The 18,507-nt window shown below is 40.4% G+C and overlaps 1 protein-coding gene across 2 annotated transcripts in view; it reads right to left on the bottom strand.

The window, feature by feature from the left end:
* The window catches only part of LOC144683527 (TBC1 domain family member 22B-like), a 370,874-nt gene that overhangs the window by 8,851 nt on the left and 343,516 nt on the right, over positions 1 to 18,507 (bottom strand). For both annotated transcript variants that reach the window (XM_078546604.1, XM_078546605.1), the window contains exon 12: positions 14,970 to 15,065. In XM_078546604.1, the coding sequence (XP_078402730.1) occupies positions 14,970 to 15,065 (96 nt within the window). The remainder of the gene's footprint in view (positions 1 to 14,969; positions 15,066 to 18,507) is intronic.

Below are 18,507 nucleotides of genomic sequence, written 5' to 3'. Positions count from 1 at the left end.
CTTTTGTAGCCAGCATCAGTACTCCTGTTTCCTTGCAATAAATTTAGCTCCCTCGCAAGATGATTTAACAGGCTTTTCCAGGGAGAAATTTACTCACACAGACTGTGAAGGGCAATTTTTGATTTGTGCTGGAAACAGCTAAGGTGGCACTAGGGATATTACAAATAGCTATTACAACCTGGGTTGGAGAGGAAAGATTGTTCCAACTCCTGATTGATATTTCGCGAGTTCTGCTGGAAAGTATGCAAATCTGTAGAGAACAGGTGAGGACAAAATTGGGCTTAGTTGTCAAGGACAGATTGTGTGCTGACATTCACTGTGATGGATCACATTGAAAGAATTACCAAAGAAGATAAATGTTACTCAGACCACATTGTCCATTTCAAAGCTACTGAAGAGTCTGCATTGCCCACTGAACACTACCATAACAGGAATCAATCGGGGTAGATTTTCAAGAGTGTTTGCCCATTGTCGAAAAACACTCGATTCTCATGAAAACAAAAAGTGGGCAGTTTCTATAATTGGGTGGTCGATCAGCAATCTTACACTCTGGCAATAAGTTGAAAATCTTACCAATGCCTTCAGAAAAAGAGGGAAAGAACTGATTAGAGTATTAAAAAGAACCTACAGAAAATACTCAACATTAGTAAAATAAAAATACGAATCTAAAAGTGAGCTGAAGACAGTAATTACATTTCAGGATTCAGAACTATGAAATCCTCGTTTGAATGGTTTCATGATAATTCATTTCCAACATCCGTGATTCTGCATCTATAACCTTATGCCTACTTGCTTCAGTAAGAAACTTAAAACGTGGAGTATACCAATTTAATAAAATTAATTTAAAGCAATAATAAGTTATATAAAATTGAATGCAATGGTAAAGGAAAAGGTGTATTTAGGGTATTAAAAAGGTGACCCTTGTTTTGTAAGCGTCTTGCTGTCTGTCAAAATTTCTGACAATTCAATTTTGGAAGCATGGCCAAAAATGGTTCCTAAAAATGAATTTCACAGCATATATTGTATACACCCAAAAAATAACAATTGTCAACTAGCAATGCATCCTTATGGTTCCAACACAGTGGGCAGAATTTAATGCCCTCCCCAGTAACGAGTTTGGCGGCAGGGAGCATATAATCAGGCAGGACGGTGATGGGTAGGGACCTGTTGCCTTACCCTAACTGCCCTGGTTAAGGCCCGTGGACAGCCTTCCCCCTCGCCATTGCCCAGTTAACTGCCTGATTGGCACTTAATTCGGTGGGCCTTCCTGAAAAGAAGCGACATGGGACTCTTGCCAGCTCTCCAGCCGGTGGGCTAGACACCCAATGCTTCCAATAAACATTGCCCAGTTATACTATACCAGTGATTTTATCCAAGGGGTTCTTTTGATTTGGGCATCTTTTATATAAAGTTATTTTTCTGTTCAGGCTGTCACACTAACTAGTACAAGAAACAGATATATTGTCAGTGTCTCAATATCTGTAATTTTGTTATTTGTGAACCAGCATGGGAAAGGGTAACTTTATTACATGTAATTATGCAGGAATTATTTTAACGAAGCAATGCAATGATATCACCATGAGGCAGTGCCAAAGGCTTTTGTTAACTTGTGTCTACTGAGAACTTAAAACTAAATTATGCTCAACCACAAAGTAATTCCTGAGTGCTCTTTTGAGATACTAACAGTATAATTTGTCAAAATGGTTTGTACTGTTGAATGTAAACTCTGGAAAATGTACCAAGGCTATGAAAAAAACACATTTTTTAAAAATATGACAGATAGGACTCAAAGAATTTATTTAGGTGCAACAGCATTTTTATGTAGTCAATCTAGAAACTGCACACATCACTGACTATACATAAGCACATGCCATCCAGAATAAAATAAGTTCCAATTTGTTACACACAGTTGCAATATGTATTTGTTCAACAATGAAAACAATGGGGCTAAACTGAATAGCTCCTTAAAATCGGGTGCAGGAATTTCGATGTGCGATTACCCCCATCATTCAAAGTGCTGGAGACAGTGTCAAATCTTCATGCTGATTGATATGAATTGAATTGCAGATTGTGTGTGCTGCTGAGTGTTTGTACATCTCAAGCAAAGGTACCATATTCATGTAGGTTAGCACCATTTAAAGCTAGCTTGTACTACTAAAAGGGAGACTGCATTCTGGCTGCAGTAGGTGCCAAAACTGCTTGAAGAAGAGCGGAAGTCCTAGAGAATGCAAGAGAAATGGCCCAACTGTCCAGAGTTTGTGCCCCTAGGTTCTTGGTTGCCACACTGGAGGCTTTGATGTAGAGAGGTGGACTGGGCAAGAGAGTTCTTTTCCCTCAGGGAACCAGGAGGCCTTCCAGAACAGTACTGAGAAAGCAGTGGGAGCAGATGGCTGTAGCGGTCAGTGCCTGTAGTCCAGCCCCGAGCACCTGGATGTAATGCTGCAAAAGCTTTAATGATCCCGCGAGTGGGTCAAGGTGGCTGAATGCATCCTCATATGCCATATCCTCACCACACCCTCTTCACTTGCCAACCAACAATCTATATCAACCATGGCTGAAACCTCACATTCATATACTTCAGCTCACCCCTGCTGGAAGCTGCTTATTCATAACTCTCAGCTTGGACATACAGCCTGCTATTCAACTGTGGCAATTGCATCACCCAAATACTTTGCACCATGCTCACTAAGGTTTTTAGCTGAAGAAAAAGATTCAGTCTGAATAAAAGACAATGGGCTGAATCTTCTGGCTGACGTGCGGGTGGTGGAGCCCGCACGTCAGCGCTTAAAATGTCGCGCACTGACGTCACGTGAGCGCCCTGATGTCAGCGCGCAACATCGCGATGTTTCAGTCGGTGGGCGCGCTATGCAGCGCGACGTGCACCCGCCATTAATTAAAGGCCTTGTTAAGACCATTAAGTGACCAATTGACCAGGATTTTGAGGGGCTCATGCGAATTTCGGGTCGGCGCATGGGCCCAATGGGCAGACGGGTGAGTGATTTTTTTACAAACCTTATCCAGTGGCGGGATGAGGTTTGATATCAGAATTAAAAATGTGTAATAAAGTTTTTGTGTATTACATTAACATGTCCCATCTCGTGTGACATTTTCACATGAGGGGGGCATGTTATTGATTTTTTTATTTTTCTATTTTTCATGTTTCATTGCCTTTCAGTGATCTCCCTGAGGCAGCACTTTGCCTCAGGGAGATGTGCGCGAAAGAGCGCACTCTCGCAGTTGGGGAATCCCACCCCCCCACCCGCACAGGAAGCACATAGCGCTTCCCGTCGGGCGGCATGCTGGGCAGGCCTTAATTGGCCTGCCCACGTAAAATGGCGGCGGGGCCCATTTCAGCGGTGGCGATCGGCTGCCCGCCCGCCCATCAAGGGCAAAATCCTGCCCAATGTTAACTACATTCTATGGTATCCTAATTGCCATATTTTAACAATTAGTGTTTATTTTCCTAACACCAGGATTTGTGATCACAGAATTTTAACGGCACAGAAGGAGGCCATTCGGCCCATCGTGTCTACACCGGCTCTCCAAATGAGCATTATGACCTAGTGTCATGGACCTGCCTTTTCCCTGTACATTGTCTCTATTCAAATAATCATCTAATGCCCTCTTGAATGCCTCAATTGAACCTGCCTCCACCACACTGAACACCAGACTGGACTCCAATGGATTGATAACAAATACAGCATAGTTTTCTGCGATTGGATTTTTGTTTCCAGATATCAGAGATGACAGTAGAAAACATAATAATCAAAGCTATGATTCAGTAACAGATACACTCAAGTGGGAACAGTGATTTCAGACGGACTTCCATAATGTGCTTTTTTTGTTGCTTTGCCTTCTTAAATAACCAGAACCCAAAGCTCAATTGGAGAGCTTGCGGCTCATGGATTTTGATAAATTAATTGAGCATTTGTTTTTGCTGACCTGTGCTCTGAAAACCTTCATCAACCAGAAGGGTCCAGAATCGATTTGTCAGGTCATATTACTGCTGATTTATGCACATTATTTAACAAATCAATTTTTAAAAAATGAGACTTGGCCAGTAGGGCAAGTGTTAAAATCAGACTATAATCCACTAAGCACAAGCACAACCTTTGGAAAGAGAAGGTGCGAAGTAAGATTTTTGTTCGCATTGGCCTTTTTCCCGTTTCCGCCCCCACTCAGCCCTTTCGCCAGAGAACCTTATAGCAAAGAAGGAAATTGCAGAACATCCCCAGGTCGCCCCCAAATTCTTCATCTGTGGTGCTTCTTTGTTTTTAAGCCATGCTTGACATGGGCCAACATTTACCTGTGCATTTTGGATTAGATGTACCCAGTGCCACAGCAGTGCCATTCTTCAGCTTTCTGTTTAAAGTGCGTTTTCCTAAAAATAGGCCTGTTGCTGCGTTAATGTTCCATTCTTCCACTGCCACCAGTGAAAATTATACCTCCTTTGTTAAGTAGCACAAATCATGGTAGAAATTGGTTATGGCTCATTTATGGACCTGATCAGGAACCTGAAGTCAGCCCTTGTACCTTATTTGCTTAATTTGGATGAGTTGCTGATGCCTGCGTGCCTCCAGAGGCAGGTAACCTGACTACTATGCCAAATTTTGCACAACCTGGCTCATTGACATTGGCCCTCAGATAAGGCAGGGAATAAGGCTGCCTAATTTGCTCGACTGCATGGGGTCTCTGGGAAAAGGTAAGGATCTGCTGCTTGATGTTGCCAGTAGCTCGGGAGATTTTTTGCACATTAATCCTTGCGCCCTGGTAACAGGTGTCCCTGCTCATGTCATCACTAGCATGCAGAGTCGGCTACCTCTTAGAGATTACTGGAAACAGGACCATCTAGTGGAGGGTTAGAAATGCAAGTCAAGGTGAAGGCGGCGGGGATTGGGAAGGGTTGGAGGGGGTGAAGTAAAAGAGAGAGAGCAAGAGAGACAGATGGAGTTGGGAGAGGAATGGAGCTAACATGAATAAGCACTCAGAGGCAGAAAATTGGGTTTTGGGCAGGGAGAGAGTGATATAGGGGCTGATGGTCCGAGGAGAAGGAGATTGGGATCAGCGGTTCATAGTTGTCACCTTCACACAGAACCTGAGTCTAAACCAGCATCCAAGGAGATAGGGAGAGGGTTGGGATCTATTAAAAGTGGCATCAATTGAGAAGCAGTGAATGTCAGCTGATTACAAGATTACTGCCAGTTAAGGGTGGGACATCAGGAATTACACTGATCAGTACCAGTTACATATGAGCTATCAGTGAGTTATTCTGTGAGTTGGTTGATGAGAATCTCATTGTTATGGGTATTAACTGACAATTATTGATGCAATGTAAATAAATTACTATTATTAGTTACTAGTGAACTTAAAGATTCTTCAACGTTGGTTTTATCCAACTCAGAATCCCTCCCATACACCTTTGTTTTCTTCTTGTCCTCACCCTCAGTTTCCCATCTTTGCCTGTTAATGGGTGGTATGCTGGTTCTTGGAACTTTGTGCACAATGGATGTGGGGTGCGGGGTGGGGGCGGTGGGTTTGTGAAACCACGAGCAAAGGCACTCAACTACAGGGGCCAAACCTTTATAAAGTATGTACAATGACCTTTGCAGATGCCACATGACCAGATATCACCCAATCAAACCTCCAGGAATACTTCTAACTAGAGTTGGGAACCCGAGAAGAAGAGGAGGTGAGGGGCTGATTTCGGGCCAGCAGAGGCCTTGTTAGCTGGCTCCAAATATGACACAATCCATTATTAGGTCTGTCATCTTTCAGGACTTCTTGGGGTGAAGGATGTTAGTTCACAAAACTGATACAAAAAGGAGATCCAATTTCCACCCCAACAAACTTTGGAAAACATCATTTAAATAATTTTTTTCAAATTATATAAATTGCTTTCCAACAGCAATACAAAATAGTTATAGAGCTAACAACAACTGATTACCGACCAACCAAATGAAAAATCTAGTTCAAAGTATTGATAGGTAATGCATCAGGGATTTGGTGCTCTTTCACAATCGTAGCGTTTGACAGAAAATTCAGCTATACATAGCCAATCTATTGACCTGCAAAAGGTTTCCTTCTAAAGGATGTGACGGTATGTTAAATCACTGCAATACAATGACAATAGGGTCCTGTAAAAGCTCTATGTACTCACAAAGCAGACTTAGAATTTTCTATTAAATGTCATCAACAATTGACAAAATAGAAGTTTCACGATTGTGCCTGCCAACAGGATCAGAGAACACTCTTAGATTTCTAATAATGGCATCCCAAAGTACACTTAAACTATGTGAGTGTGACCAGGTTTCTCAGCTGAGCTATTCATGCATACATCTTCTAATTCTACACTTGGACAGACTGGCTCCTTGAAAGGGTGTGGGATTCTCATGGGAAAAGGGAGGTGCTGATAACAATGGTTATGGTGGCAGTCCAATCTCCTGAGTCCCATTTGGCCATTCCGCCCTGTCCACATTTCCTGAAGTTTGAATTGTGAACCATTAAGATACTTACATTTGGTCCCCCGAATGGCTCATGAATCACTATAATCTTGAAAGCATAAGCCTACTATTAGGTTTTCTAAAATAATTAGAGTAATGAAAATCTAAAAGGTTGACATTTACACCAGTGCTACAAAGAGCTGAGATAATTTGTCAACAGCTATCCATTCAGCCTGGATGGATAAAGTTGTAGTGCTCGTTTCAGTACCTTAGCTCCTTTTGCCTGACATACGTCAGCCCTGTGTTTGTCCTAATATTTTCTAATGTGGCTCAGTGTCAAAGTTTGCTTTACCACACTCCTGTGAAATACCTTGGGATAATTTATCACATTAAAGATGCCATGTAAATACAAGCTATTGTTGTTGCTGTTAAGGGTGAGGGAAGACTGGCCTTTCTTCCTTTCCCTCACTTTCTTTTTCCAGATTTGACATGGAATTCACACCCCTCTTATTCACCCGTCTACTTATTTCTAATTTCCTAACTCTTAAATCTGCTTTGTTAAGTAGATACTATGTTGGTTGCTCTATTCACTCAGCTCCCAGATGCTTTTTCTGTTAAATAAAATATTAAAAATTAAATTAAATACTGCGGATGCTGGAAATCTGCTATTCATTCATGGGATGTGGGCATCACTCTGTAATTGCCCTTGAGAAGGTGGTGGTGCCATTTCAGAGGGCATATTCTAAGAGTCAACCACATTGTGATGGGTCTGGAGTCACACGTAGGCCAGACCATAAGGACAGCAGATTTCCTTCCCTAAAGGACATTATCGAACCAGATGGGTTTTTACGACAATCAACAATGGTTTCATGGTCATCATTAGACTTTTAGTTCCAGTTATAAAAAAATTCAAATTCCACCTAGGATTTGAACCCAGGTCCCGGGAGCATTACCCTGGGTTTCTGGATTACTAGTCCAGTGGCCACACCACTATGCCATTGCCTCCCCTTCCTGCTCAGTATTTCCAGCACTTTTTGTTTTTATGCCCTTTTCGCTTGCTGTGCCTTCATCAGCTTGCACTTTCAGCAACTTAGTGAGGCAAACATTTTTTGAGCTGGAGGGTGCGGGGAAACGTCCATCTAACAGCATGCACCATTAAATACCGTCATAACAAATTCTGACTCCATACTAATTAATGCTGAGCACTGAAAATGTAACACGGAAATGTTTCTAATGTATATCAAATAATTTAATGACTGCTTTCTTTGAGTAGTGCCTGGGGAACTTTTATACCCAGCTGAGATGGCTGTTTAGACATGATTTCATGTGAAAAATTGCACCTTCCACTATATAGCACTCCCTTAGTACTGTAGGAAGGGTCAACCTAGGTTCAATACTCAAGTTTACAGTGAAGTGTTAACTCATAACCTCCTGTTTTTAGCCAACCTAGCACTTGCTGCTAGAAACAGAGGTTTAAAATACAAATTAAACAATTAATTTGCATATGGATATTGAAGATGATTTTCAATTAAATGGAGCAAATGGTGCCTCCAGTTCAGATTAAAACAAAGCAATGCCCCTTTACATTGTAAGGTTCAAAATATTGTAAATTCCACCAAATATAAGCTCAAAAAACCAACATTCACTGGTGAGCTCATTGTTTTCTGACCACAGGAAGTAAACCTTTTGCCTTCTACAACTGTGTACCTCTCAGGCTTTATAGAATCATAGACTCTTACAGCATAGAAGGTAGCCAATCGGCCCATTGTGCCTGTGCCCACTATGGAAAAACTACCCAATTAGTTCCATTCCTCTGCTCTTTCCCTACAAACCTGCATTTTTTTTCAAATATATATCTAACTCCCTTTTGAAAGTTATTACTGAATTTGTTTCCATCACCCTTGCGTCAAGAAGCTATCATGTTTTTCCTAATATTATTGGGGGGTATTTTAAAGCAGGTATATGTTTGTGTTTGTGTGTGTGTGATTGGTTCTGTGTGTGTGGTTAATTTAATTAAACTAGAGATGATTAGATTGCAAGGTTTAAATTATCAAACAAGTGAGGTGTAAAACAGGCGTTTGAAATGGAGATGGGTAAAGCTAGGGTGAGGTCAACAGATATGGTGTGAATGAAATTTGCATTTTTAGATAAGTGGAAAAGGTGTTTGATTTTCAAAGGGAAATGATAAGATTTTTACAACTGGCAAGATAAATAAGTCAAGGTTATTACGTTGGTTTTTCCCAAAAGTGCTGGCCATAATGATTGCATGAAAGGTTTTTATATTCTGGAAAAATTAACTTCTAAAGACAAGTGGAAACAATGGGATTTACAAATCAAGAGGGATAATATATATTTAAAGAAGGATGGAAGGCTGTGTGAGGTGTGGCCATGTGAGATCTTGAAAGATGATTGTGTGAAACAGCCTCTAGCCTCCCTGCAGAAGTTTGCTGTCCCAGTAACCAAAGTTATGTTAAAAGCCTTTGGGAGTTCATTGTCCAGTGGGTGCATGTGGTAAAATTGCTGGATGACATGATAAATTTGGAATCTAGCTGGGCTGTTGCCTTAAAGGGGGGTGTATAGTTGGGAATCTGGCTAAGTAGAGATTTTGGGAACTGTTATAACTGTGTAACTGTAATCTTATGTGTATTTAATTTTGTTCTTCTTTAGTTAATAAATGTTTTAATTTCATCTTTAAAATCTCTAAAGGTGGTAGTGGGCTCATTACTTCTGAATTCAGTATACAAACCTTCTCGTAATAAATACAAATTGCAAAATCGTTGCAATAGTGTGGCCAAGTTTCCCTCGTGGATTTGGTCAGCCTGGCAAATGCCTCCTGCCATATCATAACACTTGCAGTAAGTGCAATCTGGAACTCCCTGTATGAAAAAACTTTCACCTCATATCTCATGGGCTTTTGTCAATTTTCTTATATCTGTGCCTTCTAGTTATTTATCAGGGGAAATTCTACAAATTCATGCTCACATTTTGAACAAGACTTTATATTTTTTATATTCGTTTATGGGATGTGGGCGTCACTGGCTAGGCTAGCATTTATTGCTTATCCCTAATTGCCCTTGTTCAGAGGGCATTTAGTAGTCATGCACATTGCTGTGGCCTGGAATCACATGTAGGTCAGACCAGGTAAGGACAGCAGATTTCCTTCCCTAAAGGACATTAATGAGTTTGGAAATATTAAATACCTTGCTATACCAAATTGGGTCCGAGCGGACAAGTGCAGCATTTCCTATCCAATACCAGGGCAGAGAGCAGCCAGTCAAATCAGCCCTCCACTACTTGTATATTGGAACAAGGCAAGAAGTAATGGAGAGAGCTTAATGTTCCAATCAGGACTACAGGGGAGGGCGCCACCCACCCATTGTTGTGCAATTAATTTATTCTCAAAGGTGCTCAGTATGTTAGAGAATGAGAACTATTTCAAGCAAACAAAATAACAATATGATACAATAAATAAATCCATTTAACAAGGACAGGATTTGTCCCAGCTGTGGCATAGTTGGTAGCACTCTTGCCAACAAGGTTGACGATCTAAGCCCCACTCTAGAACTAGAGCACAAAAATCTAGGCTGACACACCAGTGCAATACTGAGAGATTGCTGCAGTGTCGGCAGCCCCATCATTTGGCAGAAACATTAAACCAAGGCCCCAGTTGCTCTCTCACATGGATGTAAAAGATTCCATGACAGTAGTTCAGAATAGGGGAGTCAAACTGTCTACTTGCCAATATAGGACCATAGAGAGTTACAGCACAGAAAGAGGCCATTGAGCCCATCATGTCTCCGCTGGCCAAAACAAAAATAGCTGCCCATTTTAATTCCACCTTCCAGCACCTGGTCCATAGCCTTGCAGATTATAGCACTTTAGGTGTAGATCCAGGTGCCTTTTAAATGAGTTGATGATTTTTTCCTCCATTACCAAACCAGGCAGTGAATTCCAAACACCCACCACCCTCTGGGTGAAGGTGTTTTCCTCATGTCCCCTCTAATCCTTCTACCAATCACCTTAAATCAGTTCTGGTGCCACATTACAGGAAGGACATAATTGCACTGGGGAGAGTACAGAGGAGATTTATAGAGTGTAGCCAGGGCTTGAAAATTGCAGCTATGAGGAAAGATTGGATAGGCTGGGGTTGCTTTCCTTGGAACTGAGGAGGCTGAGGGGTGACCTCAAAGATTATGAGGAGCTTAGATCCCTTGTTTCCCCTAGCAGAGAGGTCAACAACATTTACCTTCAATTGTCACAAAAACAGATTATATGATTATCACATCAGTTTTGTGAGAGTTTGATGTGCATGAAAGGCCTGCTTCGTTTTCTACATTATATCAGTGACAAGATTTCGAAAGATTTAATTGGCTGTAGAACAGATTGGGATGTCCTTAGTTTGTGAAAGGAGTTTTACAAATGTAAGCCTTTCTTTCTAAAGTCAGGATTGTGTTTACACAATGGGACATTTTATTCTTAATCACACAGCAGTAGGTCCTGTATATTGTAATTACTGGTAGATGTTCAAAATGTCACAACAGGATTTCTGTTTACTTCAAAGTAAAGCAAAATGACAAAGCATCATTTTTTAAAAAGTAAACAATTTTATTCAAAGAACAACAGAGATGGAGGAGGATCAGTGCTCATATTGGCTTCAATCTGATGGTTGAATATGAAAGTAGAATCTGCATCTGTCTCCCTCTGGGCAATTAGAAATATTCCTCAACGCTGAATAAGGAAACAGGAAGTGTGACTGAATCTGCTCAGAGCTCAGTATGTGGCTCATTGAAGAAAGACATACAGTCCCTGATGTACAAGCCGATTCTGTTAGGGAAGTCTATACTAAATTGCTTTGAAATGACTGTCGGGCACTGCCTGCAGTTCAGGGTGGGCTCTCCTAAATACTTCTATATCAGTGAGGATGCTTTGCCTGAGTTAATATATTGGATGACCAAACGCAGTGTAAAATTATGACCTTGTGCTGCTTTGATCCAGGTGCAACAATGAGCAAACCAGTCCCTCCATTCTATTTGGACAAGTTAAAAATTAATGCTCTTGATTCTCTCACATGTAAAAATGTGCATTTTGTGTCACTTTGTTGTTTTATGTCTACTCCTCCTGTCCCTGGATCTTTATAGTTTTCATTGTGAAGGCAAGTGACATCTTACATTTATGTTTATGTTGTGTGCCAATGTTTCCTGCCAGCTGTTTGTGGTGGTTTAAAGTAGGTAGGGGTTAGGGCATAAGCTTGAGATGCAGAACTTGCTGACAAGGCAAACATTGCAACCTTTAGCAGCCCATATCTTATTGTGCGGCTGTTTATTCCTAAATATAGATTCAGCAGAACCACAGACATCCAAAATACTTATGCCAAAATAGGTAATGATATTGTAGAACAGTTATTTCTAGTAAAACTCCACCAAAATTAAGATGTTTCATGTGACTCAAAATTAAACACATTACAAATCTGATCTCATGGGACCTTTCAAAGGTCAAAATGTACAAGTAATGTTTCTAGCATCTGGCAATATGAGGCCCTTCAATCCAGTACGATAGTTTGAATATAGAATGGGTCTGATGCTGTTTGTATTTGATTGAAAGAAGTGATGTTATAACTAAAGTTGTGGGGCGATGCATATACGATCCTCCAAAAAATGATACCCACTGTTTTTATTTGTGACATCAGAGCAGCTTGTGGCAGCAAAGAATGTCTTATTTGTATTGGGTAAAATGGATTCTTGAGTTTTGCAACCCATAAAGACAGAGGAAAACATAGGATGATCAATTTTCCTCTATGGTTTCTCCAAGTGTATCTGTCTCTCTGGAAGAAAACAGAAGGAAACTAGGAAGGGGTTTGTTCCAGAAAGTGTCTGCCCCATGTGTGCTTCTGTTATACTTATAGTTGTGCTTCACACCTTGATCTTTATTTTGTTCATCTAGTATATTCTTCTCTTATCATTTTACCTTGCACCCTTCCTGTTGCTTTTTTAACATCCTTATTCCCGAGCACTCTTCAATCCCAGACCCAATTTTTCACTGAGATATCCTCACTCATTTCTACCCTCAGCCTCAATACAAAGCGACTTTTCATTCTTGATTTCATTCTCCAACTCAATTCACCTCGTCCTCTATTCTCTACCTGACTTTGCCCCTGCCTCAGCCAGTTGCTGAAGTCCTCACCCATCCTTTTGTTACCTCCAGTCTTCTTCTGGCTGCATTTCTGTCTTTTATCCTCTCCAATCTTCAGTTCAACCAAAACTCTGGTGTAGGTATCTTAGCACCCCTAACTAACAATGATCCCTGGTCCCTCTCAAAACCTCAAATTTAAAATTCTCATCCTTATATTTAAGTATTTTAATTTCTTATCCCTTTCTAGCTCCAGATCTGCAAACATGTCAGCATGCATCTCCTCCCTTTGTCCATCATTGATAGCATGCCATAAGTTGTTCAGGCCTTGTGCTCTGAAATGCCTTCTTTAAACCTCTCTGCCTCCTCCCCTCCCAATTCTCCTTCAAGACTCCCCTGGCAAACCAACCTCTGGTCAAAATGTTTGGGTAGCCTTCGTAATATTTCCTTTTTAGGATTGGCATCCATCTCTGTCTGACTACATTGTTGTGAAACACCTTGGGGCATTTTTCAATGTTAAAGACACAATATAAATGCAAGCTATTGTTGTTGATCTAATGGTATTGATGAATATCAACATGGATACATATCAGTCTGTCCAAAACAATGAGAGGTCAAAGCTGTTTACATATTAAACATCTAACCATCTAACCTCACTCTCCTTTGAATCACTAGAAAACATTATTCTGCAACCACAACATAATATTTGTGTCTCAGTCTTCAATCAATCAGCATCTTCACTTGACTAAAACTATGATACACATTTTGAAGTTAAACAATGGATAAAGTGCTTACTGTGCTGTCATTAATATGAGATTTCAGCTGACATCCATAAATCAATAGAGCTTTGCTGTTAAAGTTTGTGGTGCCATCCAAACCCCTTACAGTCTTAAATTATTGATTGACTGCAAACCTGCAAGCCTTATTTGCTATGAAACCTTACTTAAAAATATGTTTACAGTTATAAAAATCAATCTATACCACATGTAGTCAGACTAACTTCCACATTTTTGTTTGCAGTAACTCATGTCTGTCAGATGTATGTGAGGTAATAAAAGGCTCTTGTGTTGATTAAAGTTGAATCATTTAATCAATGTCGTGGAGCCATTTATTAACTTCAACACTTGACAAATAGAGGTTACGCTAAAGGTTTGCAATTTAGGAAAACTGATTTAATTTTTACAATGACTAAAGAATGGAACAAATTCAAAGTCCGTGACAGTGATCATGATGTCCTAATAGGATGCTGGTTGTGTGTATGTATGAATTTCAAGACTAATGGGGGTAATTATGCCATGATGCAATGTATTATGAAAACATCCTTTAATTAAATTTAAGATTTTTATTTATTAGCAGGTACACCTTAATTATCATTTAAATGGTTAGTGTATTGTGACAAACCCAAAACTAAATTATAAATCTTCATGGACAACCGTTTAGGCTGTCGTAAATATTGAGGCTAGGTAGGCCAGTTGAAGCAGGGCATTGAAATAGACTGCATTCCTTGGAATAGTGCAAGCAGATCATTAGTTGATCCCCTCTCTTTAGTGTGAGAAGACACTGACTGGAGAAGTGAGCTCGGCACCTTGAGTGCTCCTATCTGTTGCCGCTGTGCTAGTGTTCCCACAGTGAGGCATGATTTATTCCGCTTCCTTCAATGCATTTGTTAATGCATTTTTTTACAAGGGGTGAAATTCAAAATTTGCAAAAGAACTGGAATTAATTCCTCTGAAAATAGTGAACAATTTACAAGTGATTTCAACTAAACTTCTGTTTGTGAGCAAAAGGAGGAAATAAAGAAAGAAAATAAGGAAGGAATGAAGGAAGAATTTGCATTTATATAGCAACTTTCACAACTTGAGGACATTCCAAAGAACTTTAGAGCCAATGAGGTACTTTTGAAGTGCAGTCATTGTTGTAATGTATCGAAACAAGGCAGCCAATATGTAAACTGTGAGGTCCACAAATAGCAATGAGAGAAATGATCATAATTGTTCTAGCAATATTGGTTGAAAGATGAAAATAGCCCAGGTTACTGGGGGAAGAACATCCTTGCTCTTCTTTGAATAGTACTGTGGCAGTTTTTATGTCCACTGAAGAGAGCTTCAGTGGCTTCCCTCATCAAAGTGCAGCATTTTCTCAGTACTACACTAAAATGTCCACCCAGATTCTGCTGAAGTCTCTGGAGGGGGCTTGAACCCACAATTTTCCAATTCAAAGGCAAGACTGTTACCACTAAGCCAAGGTTGGCACCTAAACCACTTCTGGATCATCTGCTTTGATCAGGTGTTATTGGTTTTAAGTGGAATTTTGAGCACAATATCCTCAGTTTTAAGCAGCATGTCAACAGTCAGAATATAGGCAATTTAATGTACGTCACATACATAGACATTAATTCCTTACTTGAAAGTCATCTTCTTCCAAAATTTCCTTTCTCCATTTGATGAGGAAAGCAGCACAGACATATAAGTGGAAGTGAGAAAATCCCTCTGGCTCTGACTGTAAAAAAAACAATATCAACAGGAGTTACTCCAGAGGCGAGATTGCCCAGTGGTATAAATCATTAAATTCCAATCTACTGCAGGAGGCAACTGAACACAAGGGTAAACCACCAGCCCAATTTATCAGACGGACATACCACAGTATTAGTCAATAAGGTAGATTATGCTCTAAATCTTGCAGGGGACTTTATAACAGCTTCTAATTTTTAAAACAATTTTTACTGAGAACTATAGGTCTTTCCTGCTGCATGTTAAGACAGGTTGATGGCATGAAGGATAATATTGAGATTTGTGGCAATCACAAAGGTCATTGTTGAGAGTTGAAATATCTCTTTCTCGATGCTGCTTTTGGTTAAAAATAACTATGCTGAACTCTCTCAAATGCTCAGCATGTTTATCCAGTGTTTATCCAGTGAGTAGCTGAAGCTTACAGATCAGGAAGGTTTCAACTGATTAGTTGATCTCAGCAATGTGGTAGAAGAGATGCTACAATTAGCCTCAGCACACCAGGAATAGGGAGGGGAAAAAGTAGCCAGCATTGCCACTCCTGATATCTATCTTGTGATCCCACCTAGAAATGTACATAATTAGATGAGAACAGAATCAGAATGTGATTCCCCCACAACTGGCTTGTCTGCCATTACCCACCAATAAGGTTAATATATTAATAATAGTCATTTGGACAAATTGGAGAGTGAAATCCGCCCGTAAAATCATTCTCTAGCAAGGAGAGTATGGAAGGAGAGAAAATTGGCAAAAATAAAAGGAAAAACCAGGATAGACCTTAAGTAGAATCTTCAGTTAAGCCAAGACAATGTGACAAAGTTTCAAATTGGTATCATTTGTTGGGAGAGCCAGAATTCATTCCCAATTAATGAAATGAACAGGTCAGAACTTCTGCACTTAGATGACTTAAACATGTTTGTTCTTAACTTAGATAATTAGAATCAGTTGGGACTTAGAGCTCTATACATGCACTATAGCTCACACGTCACTTTGACTCATAAAAGAATGGATGAACAATAGCACATACCTTTATTGTGCAGTTCTCCCATGTTAACATTCTTAGTGATGTACAACTACTGGTTAAAGACAGCCTGGAGGCAGATATGCCATGTGACAATGCAATAATGTGAAGCTCCAATCTCGTAAAATTATGAAAGGAGATGGTAGATTGTAGGCAGCACTGATGATTCATTGTGCCACTGAAATGGAACTTCACAACATCAACATGCGGGAAAATGCAACACAGAATACTTGCTTTCAGGCGATCTCTAACTAGCACTTCTAAAACATCAAACATATAGCACTAATCGACAGAGATACTAATAAGTGTACAGACAACCTGACTTTATGCAGTAATTCAGAGAACCATCCTTCTTTCTTATTAGAATGTTCTTTACAATTTTCCTACACAGATATCTGGTTTTTAGCTTTCATTTAAAAATCAACATCATGAAGCATCTTAGTGGGGTACTGGCAAAATTTTTGGAAGTGAGATGAGAAATATTTGTTTTTATACACAGCAAGTTAGTACGATCCGGAATGCACAGCCTGAAATAGTGTTGGAAGCTGGTTCAATTGTAACTTTCACTGTTCACTCAACTAAAATTTATCAATCTGAAGTCTTAAAAATTTCAGCTGACCCAACACCACAGCCTTTTTGAGAATCAAGTTCCTGATTTCCACTATTCACATGAAAAGGTACTTTCTGTATTCACTCCTAAATGACTGAGCACTAATCTTAGGATTATGCCCTCTTGTTCTGGATTTTCACAAGAGGAAATCATCCTTTTGTATCTACTTTAGCAAATCCTTTATCATTTTAAGTGACTGAATTAGATCAACCATTAACCATTTGCGACTCCTCAGATCCAGAAGCAGTAGGCTTTTTAAAATTAATTTACGGATGTGGGCATCGCTGGCTTGGCCAGCATTTATTGCCCATGCCTAACTTTCCTTGAGAAGGTGGTGGTGAGCTGTCTTCTTGAACTGCTGCAGTCCATGTGGGGTAGATACACTCACAGTGCTATTAGGGAGGGAGTTCCAGGATTTTGACCCAGCGACAGTGAAGGAACGGCGATACATTTCCAAGTCAGGATGGTGAGTGGCTTGGAAGGAAACTTCCAGATGGTGGTGTTCCCATGTATCTGCTGCCCTTGTCCTTCTAGATGATAGTGGTTGTGGGTTTGGAAGGTGATGGCTAAGGAGCCTTGGTGAGATTCTGCAGTGCATCTTGTAGGTGGTACACACTGCTGCCACTGTTCGTTGGTGGTGGAGGGAGTGAATGTTTGTGGATGGGGTACCAATCATGCGGGCTGCTTTATCCTGGATGGTGTCAAGCTTCATGAATGTTGTGGGAGCTGTACCCATCCAGGCAAGTGAGAATATTCCATCACACCCGTGACTTGTGCCTTGTAGATGGTGGACTGGCTTTGGGAAGTCAGGAGGTGAGTTGCACGTCACAGGATTCCTAGCCTCTGACCTGCTCTCGTAGCCACAATATTTATATGGATAGTCCAGTTCAGTTTCTGGTTAATGGTAACCCCCAGGATGTTGATAGTGGGGGATTCAGCAATGATAATGCCATTGAATGTCAAGGGTCAACAGTTAGATTCCCACTTGTTGGAGATGATCATTGCCTGGCACTTGTGTGGCACGAATGTAACTTGCCATTTGTCAGCCTAAGCCTGGATATTGTCCAGGTCTTATTGCATTTGAACATGGACTGCTTCAGTATCTGAGGAGTTGTGAATGGTGCTGAACATTGTGCAATCATCAGCAAACATCCCCTTCTTCAAATATGACAGCTGGGGGAGGGGGCGGGGTGTAAAAAATCCAGCCCCTCACCCCTTAGCTATAGCCTCTTGAATGAAGGTCAACAATCCATTGGCCTTTTTCACTAATGTACTTTAGTGAAGAAAATCTGCCATTCTTACTTGGTCTGGCTTACATGTGACGGCAGAGCCACAGCAATGTGGTTGAATCTGAAATGGCCTAGCAAGACAAGGGCAATCAGAGATGGGAATGCTGGCCTGGCTGGCGACATCCAGATCCATTAAAGAATAAATTAAAAATAAAAATTAATTATTGCTTTTTCCTGTGCACTAGCTTTTAGTGATTTATGCACAAGGACAATTAAATCCCTTTGCTTTTCCAAATCTCCTGGTCTGTCACTTTTAAAACATTATTCTGATTTGTTGATCTTGGAATCCAATTGGATTTCTATGGGATTCTTCATATTATTTGCATTTAGACAATTGCCAATTGTGAAGAACTTTCAACTTTGTATCAGGGAAAAGTACAGCCCTATTATGCTGTTGAAATAGCCATCTTTAAAGTTCGACTCAACAGAACGCTATTGAGACCGTTATTTACTCTGAAAACCAGGGAACTCACAATGCAGCAGCGACAGACAGATACAAACTGAAAAACAGTTC

Source organism: Cetorhinus maximus, chromosome 8, assembly GCF_964194155.1.
Source record: "Cetorhinus maximus chromosome 8, sCetMax3.hap1.1, whole genome shotgun sequence".
NCBI lineage: Eukaryota > Metazoa > Chordata > Chondrichthyes > Lamniformes > Cetorhinidae > Cetorhinus > Cetorhinus maximus.
The sequence above is the reverse complement of the archived record's forward strand: the minus strand, read 5'-3'. Positions and strand labels throughout refer to the sequence as shown.